Below are 27,727 nucleotides of genomic sequence, written 5' to 3' on the forward strand. Positions count from 1 at the left end.
GTTACGATGCTGATGCGCCTCTGCAATACTGAAAAAAAGACAATTAACAACCAACTAACCAATGCTAAACTGAACTGTGGTACTAGCGATGTAATATCGTCAACAACTTTCCATAAAACATTATAATGCGGTGTATAAAATAAATGATTGAACGTGTGTAAAGCACTTATCATCCATTGATGGTCCAGCTTCTTATATATACTGACCTAGTTCTTTCCCAGGTGGTTTCGGGAAAGCATTCTTCCATATATTCGTTTACTGAAATTTAAAACCTACAAAACTTCAAGTCTAGGGCAAGTTTGTATTCAACCCATGCACAGCACTGCAAGATTCAATAATCTTTCTTGTTTGGGATCACGACGAGAAAAGGTTGAATAAGGATTGTAAAGGAATGCACGTAGTCCGCTCAACGAAGCGGACTAAATTTATAAATAAATACATTTCTAAAATAAATTTATTGTGTACAGCATGGCGTGATAAAGTTTACATTTTTAGTCTAGTATTTGTAAACATCGAATTGTCTTATATCCCAAGTTGTTTTACATTGCGCTGAATTGTCACACACACACACACACACACACACACACACACACACACACACACACACACACACACACACACACACACACACACACACACACACACACACACACACACACACACACCAACTGACGCAGATTCCTTAAGAAAGTTTTATATTTCAAAAATTCGAGAAGGAGCTGTTATCCTTTTTAATTATCTTAATCCCAGAATTTTCCAATAATATGAAAAACTAATTGAATTGAAGCGGAATTAATACTAACTAGAGAATGTCTGTGGCGGTTGATTACTTTGTGTTTCTAATACAGCTTGCATATTAAATATTACAAGAATTAAGAGAGAGAGAGAGAGAGAGACTATTTGAAGATACTTACTAACTTTACATAATTAGAGAGTTGCTATTCAGATAAGTAAAGCATTGATATTATTCAAATAGCAAAAACACATGCACGCGCACACACCCAGCAGTTCAGAATAGTAAGTGCCAAAACCTTGACCAAGTCAGAAGTAAAAAAAAATCTATCTCAAAATATTTCTGGCACCATTTCCATCGTTTGTTATTCCTGTAATTTTGAACCCACTATACTTAACCATGCTTTTAGCATCAGTCATCAGCCGAGGAGATGTTTAATAGCATCCAGTGCACGAAGTGTTAAGAAATACATCGAGTTTGTTTTTTTAAGTGATTAATTGTAATGTTTTATGACCACTTAAACGAATTTGTGTTGCTTTTAAAATTTCTAACTTTAAAAGTATGTCAGTATATAGCACACATAGAAATCCTTTCCTTTTCCTTGTTAATAAAGCAAAGCGAAAAGTTTTTTGTTTGTTGATTTTTATGATGGATGACTTAAGTCATCCATCGTAAAAAAATAACTGCAATGAACTTAATAAGCGGACTTAGCATTTTTTCTTTCATTAAATACATTTTATTTGAATTTTCTTACATTGTACATTGATGTACGATATTAAGAAATACTGATACTTAATGCAATGTTTATACCGACTGTACTTATTATCTTAGACTTTCTTTTCTTGTAAACTGAATTGGAAGACACCGGTCTGTTGCTTAACAGGCAAACGAAAAAAAATTAATGAACTCTTTAAAATTCGAGCCTAGCTCGTTGCGCTTACCTTTTCTGTTCTGTACCGGTGATAAGATTCTGAAAGGAATCTGGAAACGTTGCATTATAGTGAAGCAGGAGAATGTGCTGGAGTAAAAGTTCGCATTAATGTGCATAGTTACTTTCTTTTTTGTTTTCTGCCATCTCTGTACAAGCCTAGAACTTCTAATTAAAAGAAATCACGTGATTTAATTTTTTATTTTCCACGTTATTTTTTGAAGTCGCATGATGTCCTTTTCTTAATACGTTTCCTTAATTTTAAAACTAAACTGCGAGTAGTAAATTAAGTTTTTACAAAGCGATAAATAAATATCAGTATACCAATCGTGGTGAAGGCGACGTACAAGTATCACTTCGCTCCACTTAAAATAGTTTATTAATAATGATAAATGGTTATCTTTTTTTAGATAATTTTTTTCCAGGATGATAAAAATGTGTGCTTAGGAATGCTTCGTTTTAGAAAGAATGCGCGGCACTTTATTGACAATAACAGGGGTCTGATGATCTGCTAGACGTGTAAATAAATTATCGTAAAGCTGGGAAATGGTGGAAGAAAAACGAGCTCCCTTCCTGCACCAATGTGAATAGGAGTCCTGCAAGTCAAAACACAACTTAGCGCCAGCAATTACAGATAAGCAAATAGGGTGCTCTCTGTCATGTCTGTGTCCGCCGAATATAAGGAGATCAACAAGCACGCTTATCACAGTTTTACTGAAGAAGGAAAGGTATTGACCCCGAAAATTAAGAAACAAACCAAACCAACTATTCCTAGGCCGACTATACCCGAAACTTATACCCGAAATGTCATTTATCAGAATTTAAGAGAAAGTTAATTAAAATTTGTTACTAAACTCCTATTGAATAAATAAAAATCGTACTCTGTGGACTGAAATGTGATGATCCGATTAATTTAGAAGCAGCTTGAACCTTTCTATAACCTTTCCATACTCTGGAAATTCAACTGCAGGCTTAGAACATTAGTCGAATAATTAAACTTGTTCTGTTTGCCTAGTAGTATGATTCAGATGATTTTCCCCTTACAAGTCTCTGTCTCTGTCTACTCCATTCCCTCGTACAGGAAAAGCATTCACTTTGTTCACATAGTATACACCTAAAATAGCATACATTATGTTTCCAAAAGTAACCAGAAACCTTCATGTTTCAAAAAACCTATTTTTTTATTGATGCAAATGATGCTTAATGCAGAAATTAGTGTGTGTGTGTGTGTGTGTGTGTGTGTGTGTGTGTGTGTGTGTGTGTGTGTGTGTGTGTGTGTGTGTGTGTGTGTGTGTGTCAATATGTTTTCACGCACAGAATAAATCAGTATTTATTGATATATGGTATACCATGGCAATATATTAGTAATATCAGTATGCTGTGGTCTGGCAATTACTTGACAACAGAACTGTTCATGAAGGAATTTCTTATTGGAATGCCCTAGTTAAGTTAAAAGTAATTGCAGTTAAATTTCAGGCAGTTCCAAGTGACTGTTAGAGAAATACTCGTAGTAAAAAAAAAAAAAAAAAAAAAAAAAGTAGCGAAGTAATATTCGGTGAACGAGATGGGTCAATTCATCGTGTCCAAACTATCGAGTTGAAAATGGAGCCGAAAATTAAAACAAAACAAAACAAAAAAAAAAAATATATATATATATATATATTTAGGCAAAAGTGTCGAGATTTTAACATGACATAATTTCTAGGCTAATTCGGGAACAAAAAGATTTACCAACACGTCAAGACACGTGTCCAGCTACTATAGTGCTGTTTTCGAAAAGAAGGCCGCACATTTCTTGGCACTCTAAACACAAAACACATTTATTTTTGTTCAGTCTTCACGAATCTTCTGCTGCACTTATGGGTTCTCACTCCCCACAATCTTATATTGTGCTCATTCCCTTTTCGCTTTATATAAGAAATGATTTTTTAAGACTAAAAACTTATGCGATAAAGCAATCTCTATAAAATTAATTATCTTGGTTTGTGAAACAAATTCTGAATTTAATTATTCATAGCTTTTCCAGAACCAGTAAAGACCGTCATTGTTAAATTCAGCGCAATATCTTTTCAGGAATCTTATATTAAATTATAGAAGGTATAGAAAATGAAGTTTATACTTCAGTTAACTCTTTCTTTGAACTGTTACTTACAGGCGTTACTTAACGCATGAAGTTAACCATGCAAGTTGTAATATTTTATGAGTCAACCTCTTAGGAATAAATATGAAGCAATAGTAGCTTTGCTTCTATACAGTATATTGAAATATTTTATCCCAAATCTTTATACAGAAATATCTTTAAAGAAATTAAATGAATTTTAAAGAAATGATATTTTGTCCCGAGTCTTTATAAAGTTAATTCCGACCGACCAAGGTGAATTGTTACCATTAAAACAAATCTGAAATTACATTTTTGAGCTGTTTGTTGCCAACCCTGCTCATCTAGGATTAGCTTGGTTTAGCAAAATTCGAAAATGAGCTGACCTGTTGAAGCTGTTGAAATTTTAGTGTGACTATCCACAGCCGGATCAGATGAAAATTTTTCTGGTGTTGGCAAACCAATTATTCGTTACAGGCATTTTACTATTCGTGATTCAGAGGAAGAAGCAGAACTCTCCTATGAAACTTGCACAACTAATTTTTATGGAAAAACTGAATAGATGTGTGAAATTTTTGTCATGTGTGCTGGCTGCGACAAAACATAAAAGATTTTTTAGAAACATAATGGATCTTAATGTTTATCAGCATACGCTGACGACGTCAAGTTGTTCGGAAGAGAAATTTGTTACAATTTGTGGTACATAAAATCAGACATTCATATAAATTCCGATTAAAATAGGTGCTAATGAAGATCCTGGAATTTTGCAGCTTTCCTTTTAGTACATGGCCTGAATATAGGACAGCTGCTGTAAAATGATAGCGCCATCTATTATCCAAAACATGAATGTCTGTTTTTCATCATAACCTAACATGTTTAAAAACATAAATAAAATTAAAAAAAATAACAAAACACTTGTTATTATTATTATTCATTAGAAAAGCTACCTGTAATTAAAACTTATTAAAAAAAAAGATGCAGATCCTTATTATCAAAGGATTTTCCAAATGTAATGTTCTCAGATTCCTAAAATCCAATAAATAAAAAAAAATAATAATAACAGGATCATAGATTGGACTGACACCGAGCTGGAGCAGATTATGAGATCGACCAGGATAATGATGACCGTTTATGACATTTAAAATAACATTTAAAACATGAAAACATATTTCGAAAGAATTTCTTGGTACGTATATCGTTAATGTACTTTGTCTAATTGAAAAATTGAAGTAAAGAATTGTTTTTGCAGAGTATATGCTGATGATCGAGTTGTATTGTTTCAAAAACAATGATCGACAAATTACGCAACGATTGCATTGTTACAGGGCATTCCAGAAAATTATTACACTTGCACAAGCTCCTGTGAACGGGCCGACCGGCCTAGCCGGGTGGGAGGAGTGCCTGCCTAAAGGTCGCGGGTTCGAATCGCGCCTCGGGCTTGGATCAGAGTACAAAATGCAAAAATCTTGGGAGGTGCAGTATGGCCACAGAAGCCGATGCGCCAGAAAAAAAAAAAAAAAATCCTGTGAACGGAAGAAAATTAGTATATTTTTGATATGTTTATTTCAAAATGTGAGGTAATTTGTGCTCTAACCTGTTAATAAGTATGCAATATATCTGTAATAGAACTTATGTCCGTTTTTTTATAGAACAGGCCGAAAAAAAAGGACACAAGGTCTAATATAAGGCGTTGATTTCAAATTGTGAGATATCACTACGAGCTGCCCGTGTTGCACTATGAATAAGTAACACTTTTCTAAAGAAAGAAGTATAATGTTACTTATAAGTAATGTGGTGCTACCTCCAGACGACTGTTTCAGTGATTATTGGTACCTCATCATACAGCATCTGAAGACCCGGTAACGATTACACACACACACACACACACACACACACACACACACACACACACACACACACACACACACACACACACACACACACACACACACACACACCTTCTGGAGTAGATTAAACACAGAGCAACCAGACTGGTGAGGAGTACTAATCATTGTCCATAGGAAAACGTCATGGAATGATGCTAACCATAAAGTTTGCAGCGGTCCTAATGAGCATGGGGAACCTGTGAATTCAGTTGTCCTTAACTACGGAGGATTTTTATCTTTGTTTTGTTTATGGCCCATTTTAAGAGCCAAAACTCAGCAGCGAAAAGTGGACTAATTTTGCTAGAGGCAGCAGATGCCCATACCTATGCAGCATATAAAAGCGGAGAGTATACTGTGATTTTTATATATATTCTGGTAGTTGTGAATTCATTAATATACTATAAATGCTGTTTGGAAATCCATCGTAGTCGAGCTGCCTGGGTAAGCAGTTTGTTCATGTGGTTACTGAAGCAGAGCTTAAGGTCAAAAACAACTCTGAGATCAGTATGCTTGTTGACGATGGGGATAGGAGCATTACAACCAGTTCGGACATTTTAGGCCGAACTGGTTGAAGTAGTTTGCAAATTCAGTGAACGTTTGGTTGGTAGGGATAGTTTCAGTCTGGGAGAGAGGAGTTCAGATATTTCAGAGTCATCTCCAATGTATTTTCACAATGTCCGTTTATGCTCCTGATGTATTGCTAATACATCAGGAGCATAAACGGACACCGTATGCCACAATTTGCGTTGGTGAAATCTAGGTACATGATGTTAAAATATTTTTTGCATACAGTTCCTTTGTTACTGCGTCATAGTATCAAATCGGATTGGCCAGACATTTTATTTTACTGTTTTATTTTTTTATCATTTTATATATGTTATATAAAGTAGAACCCAGATAAGAAATTCCCGCATGAGAAGTTTTTCCCCCTGTACTAGTTTAGTTTCTTAAGTCTCAATTTCAACTCTGTATGTTGTAATGTATTATTTTCCCGAGTAAGACGTTTCCCGGGTAAAAAGCTTTCCCGCATAAAGAGTAATTGATAAAGAATACACGGTGTATTATTATAATGACGTTTTCCCACTTAATACGTGTTTTAAATATAGAAATTATTTATTTTTAATATTAAAAAATATTAAACAATATAAACATTTTGGTAATTGAACAAGTTAGTGCATAACATAATTTTAGTTCTTAGTAAATCACCGAAGTAGATGATATGGCATCCTTTTTGGTACATCTCATATTGTGAATGCCTTCACAACGAGTTGCCCTGATATTGCACTATCTCGAATAAGCAACACTTCGCCACTGGAGAAGACTAATGTCACTTATTCTCGGCCGACCGGGCTAGCCGGGTAGGTAAAGTGCCTGCCTGGCAACCCAAAGGTCGCGGGTTCGAATCCCGCTTCGGGCTTGGATCAGGGTAAATGCAAAAACCTTTGGGAGGTGCATTATGGCCACAGAAGCCGATGCACCAACAACTAACAAAATAAAGAAAAAATACTTATTCTCGGTGGATATCATGACTCAGGGTTGGTGGCAACACTTCACCAGAATCCACTGGTGAAGTGTTGCCACCAGCACTTCACCACTGGCAACACTTCACCAGAATCCACTGGTGAAGTGTTGCCTATTCGAGAATCCACTGTCGAAGTTAGTTCGTTATCAGGGCAACTCGTTGTGAAGGCATTCACAATATGAGATATAACAAAAACGGCGCCATTTCACCTACTTTGGTGATTTACTACGAACTAAAATGATACTACGCACTAACTTGTTCGATTAGTGAAATTCTGTAGTCAGAGACTTCAGCGCTGAAACCTTTTCAGTACATTGATATATCTTGATATAATGGGAGTGACATATTACTCTTATTGGATACATCGCCATGTTAAGCGTTGACTTCTGATGGTTGTGAATAGTTCTGAATTACTTAGTGAACTGTTGCTCTGTCATATTGTAATTATGACCTTCTAAGGTATGTTGAAACTCCAAAGGAGCTCATCCTTCCAACTTGGTAATGAGTTTAATGAACAGAATGTTAAATAATTAGAAATCCTCAGTTTAAAAATGTTTCCCTTGGGCAGAGTAAAATATTTATAAATTCTGAAATAGTACTTAAAAATTATCTATAACTTATATATGTGCATCTTTTCATTTTTATTTGTGTAATTAATATTTCATACCCTTAGGTAATTTTCCCTTCTGAGAAGTTTTCCCTCGTAAGAAGTTCCACTCCCTTGCAAAATTTCTTAGCCTTGTTCATGTTAAAATACAGTGTTTTACTGCAGCGTAGCAATGCTAGCCTTTCGTCTGTGAGTTAAATTTGCTTTATTGTGAATTCACTCCTCATTAACTCCACATGTTATTATGTTATTTCAAAATTTTTATACTTTGTTAGTACTTAATTTAGTGGAATAAAATTTCCGAAAAAATTAACGAAAAAATTCTAAAATAAAAATTAAAAGTTTCATGAAAGTCTTTGATGGGGCAGTGATATCTCTCTGTAACTCTTGACTAGGTAATGGAATCTAGATTGGATTCGAAAACGTCGTTCCTTAAAAAAAATAAAATTAGTGTAATGAGTGCTGACCTGGTACTGAAAATTTTATTTATGTGATTACGTATAAATAAACTTTAAAACTTTACAATTGAAAATGGAATCAAGTGCTTTCTTTTTAGATTCTGAAATTTAGAATAATATTTTAGAAGAAACTGGTTTTATTTAAAATTTCTCTGTCTGCGTGAGCTGATGTGGTGCTAAAATGGGTAGAAATCTCTACTGATTTTAATATTAATATTTTAATGTTTTTTTCTTTTTTGTTTGTTTCCATGTCATGATTTTAACTACACTACGAATGTTATATATATTAAAAGGAATCACGATATCGAGTGATTGTTTATCTATTCTTGTAGGAATCATAGATCTCTGGTTTTCACATCATTTTCAATTTGTTATGTATTAAACCAAGAAGGGAATTTTTATAGAAAAAAATTTTGTTTCATTGAAAATTTTCTTTCATCACAAAAAGTGATTACGAAGTTATCAATTTTTCAATAATGAAATCTAATTGTCTACATGTGTGATTGAACTGATTTCATAAATACATCAAATACATCATTAGCAGCAACTGATTGGAAAGCTTCCTGCGAGCTAATAATACGGTGCTGTTTCTTGTATTCAATTTATCATGCGAGCTCCTCTGACCGTTTGGTCGTCCCGGAGTATAAACACAAAATTTATTTATTTATTATTTAGTTTTTTGTTCATAGTTCCTAATTTGCTTTACAGATATTTCTCGAGAAAAAAGTTGGAGGAATTATGTTTTCGCCGACCCACACTTGTTTCGTCGATGTGAGATTAGAATTATTCTTGCAGTATAGAATTCTTTATGGCGGATTTGCAGCCACTACGCTGTCGAGTTATAGACATTCTTTCATTCCAAAATTCTTCTAACAGTCCGAAGAGGTGGGAAATATGAAGTTGACTGTGCGATCGGTTATGGGGTAGAAGCTCTTTCAACCCAAAATGTTGAGCGCGATGCTTTATTGGCAGCATGGGGTCGACTGTTTTCATGAAAAAGAATGGTCTTTTTTTGGAAGCAAAGCCATTTATGAATCTGTAAAATACCGAAAGTGACGTTTATTTATTGCGAGGACTCGACGCACAGAAATGCCGCTGTTTTACAAAATAAGCTTCTCAGCTTTCTTAATGTTCGCATCATGATTGATGTTTCAGGTCTTGTAGTATGGGAGAAATTTCTTCCTGTCTGACGACTCAGTAGTATTTTCGACAATGCATCATTCCTGAGATGTACTGCACGTATTCGGTGAATATCAACCGGTTTTGAACTTTTTAACCAAAGTTTTGTTTAAATATAGCCGCTGCGCCTTTTACTAACTACTGTGGATGCTATCTTGCAGTAAGACTAAAGGTATAAACGTAAATGTGGCTAATTACTAGAGAAGTGGAAATATGAAATGAATGTGCAAAACTGACACTGCTCTTCATTCATGTTTACAAAAAACGAAAATTCTATGTAAAATTTGCACCCTTCTCCATAAACTTAAAATAAAAGCAGCTGGTTTGAAATATGAAAAATTGAACTACTAATTCCTACACCGTCAGTTAATGAATAATAGATCCATATTCTTTTTTGCTGTTTTTCAAATTTTAAATGCTGCTTGGAATCCATATTCAAAGGGACATATGAAAGAACAAATTTTATCTTGTTAAAAATATTTATGTTTGTGTAAATATAGTAGTTTTCCTTGTAGTAATAAATAATATTCTTTATAGTAATAAATCACGGTGATTTAGTAGTTTGGCTGCACGTAATTTAAAAGCTTACCTCATCGCATGCAGCACATCGCGGTTTGATTTCTTCTGCATAATGCCGTTCGCAGTACAGTTTTTCTTCCTTTATGCAGTAAGTGAGATCAACTAACAGTTCTTCACAGGTCGTACACACAAAGCACGCTGGATGCCAGACCACACTCTCTCCAAATTTAGGAGCAACAATCACTACATCCCCTTGCACGGTATCACCATGACATCGATTACATTCCTGTAAAGACAAAGAATAATAAATAAAAACCTTTTGAGGTACATATGAAGTGTTTCTATAAAAGCCAACAAAATATGGATATTTAAATACATTGTAACATCTAATAATAAAACTCAATAAAGATTTATTTCAATAGAAAATTCGACTTCAGCTTTATTTAATCCACTGGCTCTATTTTAGAACAAACCCAGTCATTTTGGAAGAGGTGGTCTGAATGGCTTTCACTCTTTTTGATCCGTTTATTCCATAATGCGATGTCCAAAGGAATGGATCATAGGCAGCTCAAAGTTTGTCATATCGTTTCGATTCATAAAATTGTGCGAAAGATTATATAAAAAGTTACAGACTTTAGCAAATTCTTCGCCGAAAGTTTGCCTTTAATATAAGGTTTTGAGATTATATTTATTATATTATTTTACTGTGTTGGGAAAACGTGATAAAATTCTAATTCATTAAAAGTGCGCACAACAGTCAGCGTTTTTAAATAGAAATTTTATTTCCATATGTAGCTGGCTGTTCACTTTAACAAAATCCATTATTCATGGTTCGGTATACGTTCGGTAATAGAGGTCACCCCACCAGCTGATGAGGAGCTAGTTCGAAACAGCTCTTATGTTGGTGTCTTAGGTTTTTAAATGTATAGTAGATTCTCCTCTGGTGATGTCATATTATTTAAAAAGGTATTAGGAACTTAGGAAGAACTATGGATAACAGTATTTGCCCTTAAAGTTAAGCATAAGCCCAAGCCTTGCCGGTCGAAACCTCGGCCTTTGGTGTTTGTGGGAGCAAATATCTCCCCATAATCGATATCGAACAGAGCATGCAATTTTTATTTTATGGTCTTTCTTAAACTTCTCGTACATGAAATCCTCTTATAACTCTACAAGAAAACGGTTTTCGTGCTTGAGAATTTCTATATTTTGGCCAATATGATTTGATATCTAGCTCTCTTGATTTCAGTTCTCAAGTTGGCATTATTCATTTGGAGATATCGCGTGCTGGCGATTCCTTACCTCTGCACCCAATTTGTGTATAAATTATATAAATAAGCTTAGGATTTAGGCAATCCTTTATTAGCTTGGATTTTTTCTCATCTCACGGAATAACAGCATAGATCACGTTACAGCGAATCCTTTTATACCTTTATACTAACCTGCAAAATGTCACAGTGTTCTTCCTTGGGTCCTCTTCTGTTTAGTATTTATATTGATGTCATGCTTACGAGTTTGATAATAATATTAATATAAATTACCTTTTGAATATGAATCATATTAAATTATTTAAAGTTGTCAACTCTAATTATGGCAAATCACATTTGTAAGCTCCTCCTCGCTTAATTAAGGATTGGTTAACTTTAATAGCTTTGTTATTAAAAAATAAAGAGGGTTGTTCAAAAAGTAGTGGCACACTTCCATGTACCTGAGTTCCTCAGCAGGAATCACATGTCATAGGCTGTATATAAAAAACAAAAGGATAGTTGTACAGCAGCAGTAGCAGTTTCGTAAGTACACTTGAATGGGAAAGTTATTTATGTGTTTGGTGGTTTTAAAATTTTCGCCAATCGTTAACGCAAATCGAGTGTCGATATGTTGTGTGTTTGTGTGTGAATTTCACTTATTCTGTGACTAGTTTTCCCGCTTTCCTGGAAACAAAACATGAGCCCCAGGGAGAAAACAACCATGCATCTCTTGTCTGAAACTTGTTTTACGGTGCTCTGAGCTATTGCAAAGCAAGATTCGTTGATAGAGATTTAAGTCGCATCGGATCGAAATGAAAAGGAAAGTTTCCGTAATTTGTAGGAAGCAGAGAGCCACTTCCGGCGAAAAATAATTCAAACAAGACCTGGGGAATGTGCAAGTGATGCTGATTATTGCGTGCGCACTGAAATAACATCATTTTGCTGCATTCTGTTCGCAAACCAACACGTTAAATGCCGTGTACTACATCTTGTTTTTGGAGAATCATTTCAGCCCAGCAATACGGTGAATGCACTGCTATTTCCTGGAGGCAGTGCCAATAGTCTTTCAGAGTGTAAGGTGTGATGTCTGCCTGTGAAGGCGTTACTGCAGGGGTGGCAATGGAACTCCTTGAACTTCCCCGTTTTTCGGAATTTGATTTATTCTATAAGATAAGGGAACCGCTCAGATGCCAAGGGCTTTCGAACCACACATATTGCGATTAGTAGTTCGCCTCTTTACTACTTTTTAATAAAACCTAGGCTGCTGTTAGATACCTCACGCAAGTTTGGGATCGAGTTTTACAGGAAGAAGGGGAGAGATTTCTTGGAGGAAATGTAACCGACAAATACATGAAATTTAAGTTTGTGTTTTGTAACAATCGTGTCCACGACTTTATGAACATTCCCGATAAATTCCATATGATTAATTTTCTGTTCATTCCACAAAGAAACAGAAGCATTTGAAGATGAAGAAATACAATTGCCATATTTAGGGATTACTGGGCTCGACCCACAGTCATCTCAAACACGTGTAATGTTCGTACCTGTATTCCGGCGTTGACTACGTGGCTATCTGACTTGCGTAAATTGATTCTGAAATATAATTATCAGATAGAATTGGATATTGATGTTTTCGTTTACAGTTAATTTCGCTCCTTATATTAAGAATTTAATTACTTGAGCTAATCGAATGGCAGAACTCCTCCCACCGTTCTAATTCACGGTTATCAATTATTAAAATTTTTATTTAGAGGGCAATATTAGTTTACTGTCTTAGAATTATCCTCTCGTATTTTGTTTCCGAATTTTAATTAATAATTATCACGCTCCCGCTAAATTTATATCTATACCTAAATTGTTTCACTTCTTTTGGCTTGGAGCTATTTGTGGATTATAAAACATTTATTGAAATATCAATTTAATAATTAGATAACGTGGAGATGTATTCTATTTTTATTTCATTATTTTTTTCTCATATATTTAAGAAGCATGTGAAGTCTCATATTTTCCTGTATATTTACCTCATGTGATGTGCGCTTTCTATTAAAAGTACGCAGTCAATGCAGCGTGGTCACTTCCTTGATTAAAGAGAGAAAAAAAGGCTACCAATTATTTACGATAATGTTAAATCATGAAAGAACCACTCTGAATTCAGCGTCTGTAGTTAAGCATCTAATTCTTTTTGATTCGCACTGATGTTTTAAGTTGTTACATTTCCAAAGCAGTGCTGCAAAAACACCGCCATTTCCTGAAAACAGTGCCAGTCATCTTTCACGGCAATGCAGGGTGTTATATGTTTTGTGCTGTACTTTCCAAAGTTTCCAATACCGAATTTATTCCTCTGAAAACGTTTTATACCACGTTTTCTGGATTGTGGCGATATTAATTAGACGCTTATCTTCAATTCTTTTACAGCCTTTCAGTCTGTTCCTTTTACAGTCTGTTATAACAATGTCGTTAGACTTATTTACAGAGAATCATATGCTTTTATAATATAGACTGATAATTGACTATAATATTGATTAGTGGAGAACTAGGGTCGAGAGTGTAAGATATTAAGGTACTACCAGGAGTACGATAGACTACTTGTAGTGCTAGCATCAATGAAAGAGAGAAATAAAAAAAAAAAAAAAACAAGAGCAAGAGAGGGGAATTAAGGCATGGAGGCTGAAAAACGATGATATAGGAAAAACATATAGAGAATAGATAAAGAAACCGTGGCCAGAGAATGAAGTATTAGGAGTACAGAAGGAGTGGGAAGGATTTAAAAAGGCTTTGGTTGCGACTGCGGAGGAAGTGTGTGGGAGGACAAGCAGTGTGAGGAAATAGAGAGAGAGAGAGAGCGCAAAGAAGGCTACTCTAAGGAAGACGAGAGCCAAAGAGATGTAAAAACCCTGGACACAGAGTTTTTCACAGAGAGAATATAAAGAAGCAAAAAGGATGCAAAAAGAATAGTTAAAGAAGAGAAGAAATGGTTGGAGAGTTAGTCGCAAGATTTGCGGGATATTAATAATGGGAAAAAGATGGTATATGGATTAGAGAAGAATAGGAGAAGGGATAGGGAGCAATAATATTACCTGTATAATGAAATGGGAAGAAATAAGCAGCAGGTGGGACGACTGTTTTAGGTGGCCGTTGAATGTCAGAGGAAAAGGACATATAATGGTAGAAGAGGTAGAGAAAAGAGAGGAGGAGGAGAAGAGAGGGATATCAAGAATTGATGTGGTGGCAGCAGTGGAAAAGATGAAAGGAGGTAATTCGCAAGGGTGTGATGAAGTTACTATAAAAATGGCAAAATGTGCTGGCTAAGCAGAGTTTCAATCGATACACAGAGTAATAAAAGTAGTATGGGAGTAAAAAGGATACCGAGAGACTGGAAAAGAGGATTGATTGATTGATTGTGCTTATATATAAAATGGGGAAGGAAAGAGTGTGAGAATTATAGGGGATCGCCCTGACTAGTCACATAAGGAAATTGTACGAAAGAATAGTGGAGAGGAGAGTACGAAAAAAAAGGTTGAAAGTAGGATGAGGGAAGAGCAGAGTACCTTCAGAAAAGGTACATCAACCACGGATCTAATTTTTTCTGTGAGACAAATGGAAAAAACACAAGTATGGAAAGGATCTATGCATTGCTTTTTTGGATATTGAAAACGCCCATGATAGCGTAAAGAGAAGAATGAATTGGGAAGCGTTAAGGAAACAGGGAGTAGGAAAGTCGTTGATAGAGAGTATTAAAATTTATACTTTTATGCAGAGGGACCGAAAACTGTTAAAACAATAGTTGGAAACACTGGTTTGAAATTAATAATGGACTGAGACCCGGTAGTGCACTCTCACCTCTACTGTTTATAATAGTAATGGATGATATTGCAAATGCTATCGAGAAAAGGACTGGGACAGAAAAAATGAAAATAATGATGTTTGCTGATAATTTGTTGATTTATGAGGATGGGGAGGAGGAAGTACAGGAGCTGACAGAAAGCTGGGTGGAGGAAGCAAAAAAAAAAAAAAATAATTTAAAATTAGTGATGCTGAAATTAACGCAATGGGAATGACAAAGAAGGAGGGAGAGGAGAGAATTAACATCTTTATTGAGGGAAAGAAGATAGAAGTGGACGATTTCAGATATTTAGGGAGTACAGTAGATGAAGAGAAAATTGATAAGGGGATATGTTAAAGAGCAGACTAAGGAAGAATGTTTTATAACTGTGCAAAAGATCTAATTTGGAGAAAGGAAGTACCCAAGAAGTGCAAGATGGTATTCATAGAGTTTATTATATGCCAGTAATGACTGTGAATCGGAATCATTGGTAATGCAGAAGAAGGATATTATCAGAATGCAAGCGATAGAAATTAAGTTTCTAAGAGGTATGTATGGAAAGACCAGGAGAGATAGAGTACGAAACGTGGCGATTCGGGGGAAAGTAGGAGAATAACGACTGAAAGAAATGATTGAGAGGAACAGACTGTGAGATGGTTTGGTCATGTAAAGATAATGGAGGATAACAGATTGCTAAAAGGGATTTGAAATGAAAATAGAAGGTAAAATAGGAAAATAGAAGGCCGAGAAGGCAATAAAAGGTGAACAATGTGGAGAGAAGAGGCGTGAGTTGGGAACTGTGTGTGTGTGTGTGTGTGTGTGTGTGTGTGTGTGTGTGTGTGTGTGTGTGTGTGTGTGTGTGTGTGTGTGAGAGAGAGAGAGAGAGAGAGAGAGAGAGAGAGAGAGAGAGAGAGAGAGAGAGAGAGAGAGAGCGTGTGTGTGTGTGTTCCTTATCAATCAGGCAAGAAACTGGGACGACAACGGGTAAGTAATATAGACTATACTATAGGCTATTTTCATGTATATACATCAGCAAAAATGATTTTATATGTTTATAATATAGTGAAAACTATATAAAGATTGCTTCTAGATTGCCATTTTCTTACCCCATAATGGTCTAACACATTCTTGGCATAACCAATGTCGAGAGCCATCTCGTTGCGTGTGTTAACAAAATCTTCAAAGTTCTTTTGGAAGTCTTTCTCAAGGAACTTGCAGTATGCCATGGCTAAATCCTGTTTGGGAAGCTGCAAAATCAGTTGCTTGTCTCGATATTTTTCTCCTGACGTACCAAGCCGAGGAACCTTGTGATTGGGTAATTGTGCAAAGTACTCATCAATCTGTAGGAAACAAAGGAAATGATAAACATGACGGTTATATATTATTTTATTAACTTGTTTTTATACGCGCATACACGCACGCACGCACACGCATATGCACGCACGCACACGCATATGCACGCACGCACACACACGCACGCACACTCACGCATGCAGGCAACTATAACACGAAAGGAGGCTTTAGAATTTGTGCTCCCCTAACTAACCTTATCTCCTAACTAACTATCCTTATCTTTAAGGATGAAGAAAACTTCTTTTCCTCAGATTTTAGTAATGAAAAAAGAGAACTTTTACATCAAATGAATTATGCTATGATGTAAAATGTTATTTTTTATATTAGTTGTATTTTAATTTCTAAAATGGATTTTATTGCATAATATCCTTTTTATTGGCATAATTTCCTTTTTATTTTTTAATGATATAGAGTTTATACTCTTGTAGGAGAAGCATATCTCGTTAAGCTTTTATCATATAATTTGTAAATTTTTTCAGTTCAAGCTCACTAGGAAATGTTTGAAAGTTATCGAGATTTAATTCTAATTGAATTAAAACTCGTAGTTGTAATGAAGTGTAAAGTGTAAAGTGTAAAGTGTATTGATGTCTAACGGCACCAGGGATTTCTCCCATCTCCGCGTTGCTTTCATTGTAGGTGTACCAGTTCACTGGGAAGGCCAGAGATTTAAAAGTGTGTGGATTTTGTATATGTGTAGTGTTGTGTATCGTTGTTCATCTGGCCGTTTAGCCGCTGGACCTCTACTGAGGCCCAACGTTGTCCACACTTGGCCTCGTGGAAGCAGACCAGGTTACACAGAATGAAATTTTACTCTGGCAGGCCCCCTACTGAGGCCCAACGTTGTCCACACTTGGCCTCGTGGAGGCAGACCAGGTTACACAGAATGAAATTTTACTCTGGTAGGCCCTGCCACCTAGTTTCCTGAGATTTCAGTGGCTAGGGCCAAAAAAAAAAAAAGAAAAATAAAATAAAAAAAAATAAATAAAACTCGGTAGGGGTTAGCGCTGGAATTAGAAAAGCCAATTGAGGTGTATGCGATTTAATTTGGACGAAGTTAAGTTTTTGCAGTTTGTGTGGGGTTATACGCTGGCGTATTAGGCAGAGTAGGGGGGAGACTGAAGGCTGGGGGGAAAAGACAGAAGTATGGGAACGATAGAGAAGACGACCCAAACAAAACAGACGACCCAAACAAAACAGACGACCCAAACAGACGACCTTCATTACAAAAAGTTGTAATGAAGTGAGGTAATTTATTTTATCATTTAATACAAGACTAATTTGGTACAAGAAAATATATCTTATTAGGACCACCCGATTTTCCTGTTCCGCTGGAAGAAAAATCTGAGTTTCCGGTGGGAGAAAACTGTGCTATCTACACCTGAGACCTCAAAAAACCTCAAACTATTATATTAGGGCCACCCATAATTTCTTATATATACCCGTATATGTATTACGTCTGTAAATTGCGCGTGTTCTCTGGTCGATTTGCCTGTTTTGCTGGACAAAAAAATACCCCAGTTTCTCTAAAAGAAAAACCTTACTATCTATGCCTGAGACCGACTGATTCAGCCATGGAGTGAAAAAAGCCCATTAAAATTCCTCGCCTCAGCGACGGGATTCGAACCCGGGCCTTTTTCCACCCAGTGTGGGGAGAATGGTGATGATACCACTGTGCTACCTGCGCAGACTCTACACCCGAGACCAAAAAAAAAAAACCAAACTATTATATTTAGGCCACCCTAATAATTAAATTCATCTGCCGTGCTGTGTCTTATGTCTGTTAATTGCGTGTGTTCTATGGTCGATTCGTCTTTGCTGGACGATAAACCCCAGTTTCTGGGCTAAAAACTTTGCTATCTATGTCTGAGACCGACTAACTCATCCATGGAGTGAAAAAACACCAATAAATGTTACTCGTATCATTGATGGGATTCGAACCCGGGCCTTTTCGCATCCCGCGTAGGAAGGATGGCGATTAAATCACTATGCTGCCCGCACAGATACGAATTCAGTACTATGTTTTAGAGGACTTAATTTTTAAAATAATATAAGAAGACTGGATTATCCTTGCATAATCACGGTTTTAATAGCCACTTTATTTGAATTGCAAGCGTCTGTGTGTATCCATACATTTTTAGGGTGGAGCGGATTAAATTATTAAGAGTTTTACACACATTTTTATGGCTTCAGAAAGGAAGTTTTTACACATATAAATATAAAGACTCGTGGTCGAGTTGGTCTCTGGCGAGTGTCAGTACCTTTCTCCCTCTCTTCCTTTCCCGCCGTTACTTGGTTGTTGTGGGATTTTAGGCGCATCAGCGATTTAGTCTATATTTTGGGATGTATATTATGTCTGTAGATTGCGTGTGTTCTGTGGTTGATTTGTCTGTTTGCTGGACAGAATACCAGTGTTTACGGGAGAAAAACCATACAAACCTCCCATGAGAACCACTAACTCAGCCACGTTGTGAAAAAAGTCCACAGAAGTTCCTCACGTCATTGACGGGATTCGAATTCGGAACATTTTCCACCCGATATGGATTGCATTGTGCTTTATATGCATTATACTACCGCTAAAGCCAGTTATATGAGTTTTTCATCCCAGAAAACTAATATACCAACCCTTGAATACAGTCGGTTTAGAGATAGGGTAACACTTACTCCTAATAGTCTTTGTCGGATCGGCAGTAAATCATATAACCTAAATCCACAGTTTTAGTCAATATTTGTTTCAATTCAGTATAATTTATCTTTTTTTTTTTTTTTTCATCTTCTCTCAGTCACAGGCAGAATAACAGAAATAGTGTAATGCATGAAAAAATTTAGACTATTCATATAATACACCATTCATTTATTATTATTATTATATATATTTTTTCATTTCTTTTGTGGTATTTGTTCTGTATCTGAGATTTTACCTCGTATTGCAAAAGCATATAGACACCTGATATTGTGCTGTTTCAGATATATCACTTCAATTTTTAAAAATTTATTTTTGTAATATATGCAAATTCAAATATATTCAATATTATTATATTAAAACCAGTCCTATACCACGAAGAAATTAATAATATAGTTTATTAGGCTGTTCGCCTACATTACTATACAATCTACTAATCACACTATTTATATAAATATAAATTTATATAAGACTATTTATATAATATTATACATGACATAATAAGCCAGAAATATTTCCCATTATTTTTGCAGTATTTTACATAGTGTTTCCTATACTCTTATATAAAATATGAGAGTACATCCAGTAAAGGTAATGCAAGAAAGAAACCGACTCCATGACAGTTTTTATGAGCAGAACTGTACACCATAAAAATGGTGCGTTCCCACTAGTTCCATTCTACTGTCTGTACAATCATTTTTCTTATAATTTTCACTTGACATCATTGAAGGGATTGCAAGCGACAGTGAGATAGAGAGAGAGGAGAGACAGGGGGAAGAGAAATCATTCAGTTGCTCCTTTTCATAACAAGTAGCTACATGGACCAGGCGAAAATAATTAGGCGTCATGATTATACGGAAAGGAATTGGAGGAGGGATCTAACGACTGTTAGGGTGACATTTACGTAGTGCTTTCGTTCATCGGACGTATAAAGGTCCACTTCACTTCAGCTTGCCGTAATGACCCAACATATGTGATCCGTGATGGGAAAATGGTATATGGTTTTACTGTTGATTTTATATTGGCCGAATGAATATTTACGGATGGTTTTCACCGATGGAGACAGCCATTAAATAGTGTTGAATGCAGACAAAGTTTTTTGTTTCCATTGTTTTGTCTTTGAGTATTAATTCAAATGTTAATCCTTTACCTCGTGTTCTACGTATGGAAGGGAAAGAAAAGTTTAAAAAATACCCAAAATTTGTTTTGCTCTTTATATAAGGAACTGCCTTTTTATCGTTCTTTTCTCTTTATTGAATAGCAGAACCCTTATCTAAATTGCTCTTTATCGAATACTAGTATTAAAAATGAAATGAAATAATTTGCAAAAAAAAAAGAATACTATTATTATTAAATTGGTTTAAGATCTTAATTCACTGTTAAATTTATATGGCAAAGTTTAAAATAAATTATACACTGTCTAATAAAAACATTATGACCACACCTTTATTTTGGCAATCGATTGTTCCTCCCTGTCTAGTGGCGCATTTGTCAGGATGAGAACCGGTAAATGTGATATTGTCAGTTCATGGCAAGCGGTCCATGCAAAGTACCAGATCGACATGGGCAAGGGACGCAATCTGACGGACTTCGAAATAGGGATGATTATCTGGTAACGATTGAAGGGTTGCAGTATTACGGACACTGCAAATCTTGTGGGCTGTGCGGTAGCTGTAGTTAAGGTGTTCCAAGGAGGACGGATATAGTGGCATAGTGTTTGGGTAAGGCGCCACTGGTGGTTTCCCACATCTGCTCTATAGCACTCTTGCGATGTATACAGAACCACTGTAAAAGCCAGAAAAGTGTAGTGTGTTGAATGTGAAAAGTGTTGTGTTGGGTTTCTGTTGTTATGTTCTGGCTTCTTAGCCGCAGGGCCCCTAGTAGGATTCCACGTTGCCAGCCGTTACCACTGGTAGGTGGGCTAGGCTGTCCACAGCATTCGCTGCTCTCCATCAGGGATAGCCTGAGCTTCCTGACGAAGAACAAAAAAAAAAAAAAAAAGACGGTGAGATTGAATGGGGAAGATAGTACAAGGAATCAAAGTGGGGAGGAGGATGAGGAAAGAAGGCATCCTCCGGCGGAACATCCTCCAATCCCTGGCATTGGAAGCCCACCCATTGCCAGGGAAAGAAGTGAATAGAGCAGCAGTCGCCGGGCCAATGGCAGGCGTGGGCGCCTGCCATTGGCCCAGCATGGGCACCTTGCGTGAGCTAATAGTGGGAAAGCGGTGGAATGGTCAACCATGCACTTTAACCAGGGAACTAGCAGCGAACGAACGAACTCCTCCGTATGGGCTTCTGTAGGTAAACATCAGGGACGTCTTACTGTCCTTGATATTTACCTGAAACAGGTTAATCAACCCGTACCCAATCCACGTCCAGTTCCATATAGTAAGGTCAAGTGGTTCTCGGATTATAATTTGTCATTTTATTGACCAGAAACGAATTTCAGGGGTTATAAAAGCCTTAGCTGTTATTTTTAAAAAAATAAAATCCTCATAAAAAAGTTGTTAACAACCAGGCATAAAATTCAATTTTTTTATGAGCATTAGTTGTTTTTGGGTATTATTATTTTTTTGTCGAGAAACAAACTAGTTCCACCAGAGGGCCACGGTTTTAGTATTAGCATTATAATAGCTAAATGTTGCAAGAACCGGGCTCTGCCATCCATACCTTCCCCATCTCCAAAAAGTGCCTATTCAATTCAGCTAGTCTACCCGGATATTACAGTGGTTATAATCGCCATCCTCACCATATCGGGTGGAAAAGGCCTGGTTTCGAATCCCATGAATGACGCGGGGAACTTTTATGGTCGTTTTTCACTCAGTGGCTGAAAAATAGTCGGTAGAGGATAGCAAGGTTCCCCTTCCTCTTCCGAAACTGTGGTTTTCGTACAGCAAAAACAGGCAGACCGATCAAAGAACACACGCAATTTTCAGACATAATACACACAGGTATATGTGGTTTTCGGGTGGCCCTAATATGATATTTTTTATCCAATTCAGCTTTGAACTTGACAACTGTGTCAGGCAGTTCATTCCAGTGGTTTACAACACATTGGCGAAAGTAAACTTCATGAGATCCAGCCTTCTGTTACTCCAAAATTTTTCATATGCGCCCTTTGGTTGTTTTCTCTTGTGGCAGTGAAAATATATCTCCCTCGTTCATTTTACTGATTCTCTTAAGGATCTTATATACTTCTCTCAGTCCCCCCGCCCTGCACTGGTCCAGTGATCACTTTACTTTGAGGTTTGAGAGGCAGATTGAAGATGGGGAGGAGAAAAACAATACGAAGATGGTTAGAAGGAAGGAAAGTCTCTGGGGTTGCAAGTATGATGGTTGATACAGATGTGAACACCCGATTGAGACGGTTTAGCCCTCTGGTCGGGAGGTCATTAGCAATATTAAGCCCAGCTATTGCCAGTGATTGCATATATGCAAATTTTGTAGATGGTGTAATTGTAGTGGTTAAAATCGCTGAATATTTCATGCAATACAGTAGAAACTGATCAAGTGATATGTGGAGGCGCTCTATCATGCATGTAGATCGTATCTTGAAGGCATGAAAATCTACTAAACGCCGCATAATCTCCTATTCTCACAGATTTTTGTAGCTTTGCCCCTAAATGGTTGTAGTTTCTATTTAATCAAATGTGATAGTTTTGGAAAAGAATAGAATAGTTCGAGGATAAATGAAGCAGGCAATTCGCACCACACAATTACTGTTGAAGAATGGAGGCCTTCCTGAAACTGATATTCGTGATTTTAGAGCCAAATGCGACAATTAAGAGATAGTTTTATGAGAGAGAGAGAGAGAGAGAGAGAGAGAGAGAGAGAGAGAGAGAGAGAGAGAGAGTCTCATAATATTAACCATTTGGCGCTCTGGTGGTGACTATTGGTACTATTTGTTTCTCAAAAATAAAAAGCCCATTTTTGAAGGTAAAGGTTTTTTTTTTTTATGATTCTGCCTTCTTTTTACAGTGTGTTTATTATTTTTTTTAAAATAGCTAAGGACTTTATAAATACCTACACTTATCTCGTTCATGCTTTGTTAAAAGGCTTGAATTATACTTCTTGCAACATTTAGCCATTCTAATATTAATAGAATATTAATACCTTATATGACATTACATTAACACACCTTATATGAAGTGATATCATATGATGTAAAGCCACCTTTACATATTGTTAGATATTGGTTATTCGTATATATATTGTAATAGATATGTATACAATAAAAAACGAGACTTCAGTATCTGCTATAAATGGACTGCTTTGCAAAACTTAATTTCCAAGGAAAGTTTGTGTAAGGAAAGAACGATTGTTATTTCTTTAGGCAAATCAGTGTGATCATCTCTTTTTCAAGTGGCATCTTTCCACCCTCTGAAGAGACTGTTGTAATATCAGGTACAACAGGTAAGGATGATTTATGGAGAGATCAGTGTCATTCAGAAAAAGTAATTTAACTCAATGTTCCCTTCATAAGGTAGCCAGCCATCTAGCCATCAAAATGTCGGGCTGTCCATAAAATTAGTTATGTATGCGCATGAAGATTCTTAAAGCTTATTCTTTAAACTTCATAATACATACATGTTAATTACAGAAAGTTAACGGCTGTCCATCTGTTTACTGTTTACTTTTTGTTTGTTTATATTCCGTTTTACTAACTTTTTCACTTGAAAGTCCTGGTGGAACCCAAGAATAGCCCTCTTGTAATGTTCTTTCCTTGGAGACATGCCGAGATGGATCTGGCGACGGTTTAAATCCTATCCTGTCTCTAACGTTCACGAATTCTTCATGATACACATCATGCGATTCACGAGGACATTTGCAGTTGTTGCACACCGTTCTGAAACAAAGGAAGTCGAGTCTGTTAATATACAGTATTTCAATTATTTTATCACTTCCATTAAATGCAATGCGATATATAAAATTATATTCAGTCTCTGCTGTTCAGATTTAGAATCTTACCCTTTAAAGACAGAACAAGGCAGTCTCATTCAAAAATAGTCGCTGTCTAATTCTGGATAAGGACTCGAAATACAATGAGGTCTCGATTACCCCAGCTTTACATCAAAAGAAGCCTCAGATAACTGAATACTCTTATTAATACAGTTCCTTTTTGGCATACTGAATTCATTGAATTCAGTATGCCAAAAAGGAATTGTGGAAGCTATTCCACAAAACGTTACAAACCAATATAATGCGGATAGCCGCGTTATATTGGCAAACATGCCTTGATGTGATGCTATTATTGTAAAATTTATCATAGCGTTTTGAATGGTATATGACTATTTTTGATTGCATAATAAGTGCAAAAACTACTGGAAGCCTCTCTATACTCTCGCCTAAAAGTTTGAACTCTCGTTTTCATTTTTATTTACTTTACAAAGTTTTTATTAAAAGAGTACCTACTTGTTTACCAATTTTTATTAAAATATTTTATATTAACTATAAAAATCAATAAACTTAAATAATATATAAAATATTTAAGAATTTCTGGAATATTTCTGAGTGTAGAAGACACTTGAATGTGGTAATTCTAGGATATTCTAGGATATTCTAGAAACTGGGAGTATTGTTTCAATATTATAGAAGATTGTGGATGATGTTGAGTGTTTTTCAATAAGGAGTAAGAGCCATGACCGTCATTTAGAAAGAGTCTTTAGTGTAAGTTTTGTGTGTTTCGTGATAAATATGGTAAGAAATAAAGAATTGAAAGTTGAAAAAAAAAAGTGCTATTGAAACATTGTATAAAGAAAGATATTCCATAAGAAGTATTGAAAAAAAAACTAGGTGTTTCATTTAAAGAAGTACAAACTACCATTCGACGATTCAAGGAGACTGGCAGTTTAAAGATTAAACCACGATCTGGACGAACACTGATTTCTAAACCCAATCAACGACTTACTCTACCTGAAATCCAAGCTGAGTTCAACAGAAATAGAGAAACTCCCGTATCTATATTCGTTGTAAAATTTCGTCTTAAACAAGCAGGACTTCATGGTCGTGTAGCGGTCCGAAAACCCTTACTAAAACGGGAAAATCGAAAGAAGCAGTTGGGCTAAAAGCCATGAACATTGGACAAATGAAGTGAGGAAAAACGTGTGGTGTGGACGGATGATTCCAAATTAGAAATTTTTGTCTCCAAGCGTAAAGTTTATGTGAGACGATCGACCGAAGAAAAAATATTTTCCATAAATGCCACATTGTTTAGTGCGTACAGTCAAGTACGGTGTTGGTTCCATCATGATCTGGAGTTTCTTCTGTTTGTCTGGAGTGGATGACATCGTCAGAATTGAAGGAATTGTAAGAAAAGAAGGCTATAAAAACATTCTTGAACATAATGCAATATCCTTTGGACTTTGACTTCGTGGAAGAAATTTTATGTTACAACAAGACGATGACCCGAAGCATAACTCTAAGCTGTGCAATGACTTTCTAGCAACTAAACAGCGGGAGGGGTATTGCAAATTATGGTGTGGCCACCCCCAATCGCCTGGTGTAAACCCAATAGAACTTGCAGATCGCTTGGAATAATGTTCAAGGCACTGTTATAAAAGTAATCGTCAGAATGCCTCGTCTGTTGTAAGACAGTGATAAAATCTCGTGGAGGATATTTTGATAAAAAAATCGACATAGTTGTTAATATTAATAATTTCAATATTTTTGGCGTAAATTTTTCAATGCGTAATAAAAAATCCTACAATACTTTGTAATGTGTTTTTTTTATATTAAACCTTAAATTTTCATAACAAATTTCAAAAAAAATTAACGACTACTTGTCATATGTTGTGATTCCAAACTTTTAGGCAGAAGTATATATTTATGCAAGAATGGAATAGCCAGTGAAACTCAGATTATCAGAGATAGTATGTTTATTGAATTGATGATTAAAAATTTTCCTTACTCATTTAAATGCGGACAGTCGAGCAAGCGATGTAAAGGAAGTTGTCCTTTTGTTGTACAGTTTTAGGTGTCAGCAACTTGACCGTGTTGCGCCGTATATACATTACGTCTGTGATTTACATATCTGCGGTTGTTGATTTGCTATTTTCTGGACGGAAAACTTGAGTTTCTGGAAGTAAAAACCATGTTATCCTCGCCTAAAGACCCATAGAAATTCTTTGCATCACTGATGGGATTCGAATTCAGGTCCTTTCCACCCGGTGTGGGGAAGACGGTGACTACTATCTACGAGGGCTTCGGAAGTTGTGTAATTTTCGAAAAACCAATCCGTTTTTTGTTCTGGTGCTTTACTATAATAAAACACTAGAACAGAAAACACATTATGTTCTCACATTATGACTTAAGGCATCGAATTACACTGATCTTTACATTAGGAAAAGCTCTCGTTATACTTTTATAAAGGCCTGGTACCGGAATTCAGTAGACTAGTGTTCCATCGCTCGAAGAAGTGGCCGGATACGTGACCTAATGGGAATGAACGCTGGGAGTCACATTAGGGAGGGCAAGCATCTGCGTTGTTTTCTTCCAGTGTTCCTATTACCACCTCCTCTTGTGTATATCAAGAACGAATCAACCTAATTTAGGCTAATTTATTTTAAAATAACCACTAGTCAGAGTTCCCTTGCAGGCCAGCCAAGCATTGCCCGACGCATAACACCCATTTCAATATGAGTCATGCGTTGGGCAATTTTATGGTTGGGCCATCTCACCCGGTAGCCGCCAAGAATCCAGTTTCTTATGACCGCCCGTCACAAGCAAATATGTCTACGTTAGGCATAGGAACAATGCCATCCAAAAATGGATGATTGGAAATGGATTATCTGGTCTAGTGAATCAAGTTTCTAGCTGCACTATGTAGACAGATAGCGCAGATGTGACATATTCAACTTGAGGCTCTCGAATCGCGCTACACGAACGAGGGGATGAGGAGAATTTTACAGGCCGGTAGTAGAGGCGTAATGGTATGGCTTAGAGCATGTTTGGAAGGGAAGCTCTGGAACTTCCCTGCTAACTGTCGATCACCGTCCAAATGGAGACTCGTACAGGTCTATCATTTTTGACAGTCGCACTGTTTATGGCGTCTTCCCAGACCACCGAGACATCTTTCAAGGGAAAATGCTCTGTGTTACAGGATCCATGTATATTGGATTGGTTCAAAAGGTATTCAGAATCCTCGGTTCTCCCACTGCTATAAATTAGCCGTCTCGACCCAATTGAACATGCGTGGGGCATCGTGAAACATGCCGTTCTGCACCTCGATCCATTACCATTTAATGACGGAAAACTGTAGGATACAGTGCGATCGGCATGGGCTAATCTGGACATCTTCCCCCAGCACCTCATGGTATTATTGCCTTGATGAATTAAAGCTATGCTGCGCGCTGAAGTTGACACAGCTTAGTACTAGATTGTCCATATGAAAAACGGCTTAGAAGATGCGGGCTACAAAGCTTAGCAACTAGACATTTTAGGGGGAAGGCTATGAAAGGAATCTGTAATATGAACGAAGCAGATATATTTTCAATGGTAGGAGAGAGAAGAACCTAAGGAGCACAACTACAAAATTTTGGGGGTAAGAAGGCTGGATATTTTGACATTTACTTTCAGGCAGCGCGTTGTAAATCATTGGATTGTATTGCTTGTCACAGTGGTCAAGGCGCATAGTTTGGTAAAGTTCAAAGCGGAATTGCATAGCTACTTTTTGGCTACGGGAAAGACAAGAATGATA

The 27,727-nt window shown here is 36.4% G+C and overlaps 2 protein-coding genes across 4 annotated transcripts in view; one reads left to right on the forward strand and one right to left on the reverse strand.

Moving 5' to 3' along the window:
• LOC150081555 (four and a half LIM domains protein 2-like) overlaps positions 1–27,727 on the reverse strand; it is a 337,841-nt gene that overhangs the window by 138,987 nt on the left and 171,127 nt on the right. For all 3 annotated transcript variants that reach the window (XM_090380115.1, XM_090380116.1, XM_090380117.1), the window contains 3 exons: positions 23,698–23,878; positions 16,104–16,337; positions 10,001–10,216 (listed from right to left, as the gene is read on the reverse strand). In XM_090380115.1, the coding sequence (XP_090236241.1) occupies positions 10,001–10,216; positions 16,104–16,337; positions 23,698–23,878 (631 nt within the window). The remainder of the gene's footprint in view (positions 1–10,000; positions 10,217–16,103; positions 16,338–23,697; positions 23,879–27,727) is intronic.
• The window catches only part of Eaf6 (chromatin modification-related protein EAF6/MEAF6), a 425,780-nt gene that overhangs the window by 46,618 nt on the left and 351,435 nt on the right, over positions 1–27,727 (forward strand). The window lies entirely within an intron of this gene.

Source organism: Mastigoproctus giganteus, chromosome 8 (genome assembly GCF_048544385.1).
Source record: "Mastigoproctus giganteus isolate SK-2022 chromosome 8, ASM4854438v1, whole genome shotgun sequence".
Taxonomy (NCBI): domain Eukaryota; kingdom Metazoa; phylum Arthropoda; class Arachnida; order Uropygi; family Thelyphonidae; genus Mastigoproctus; species Mastigoproctus giganteus.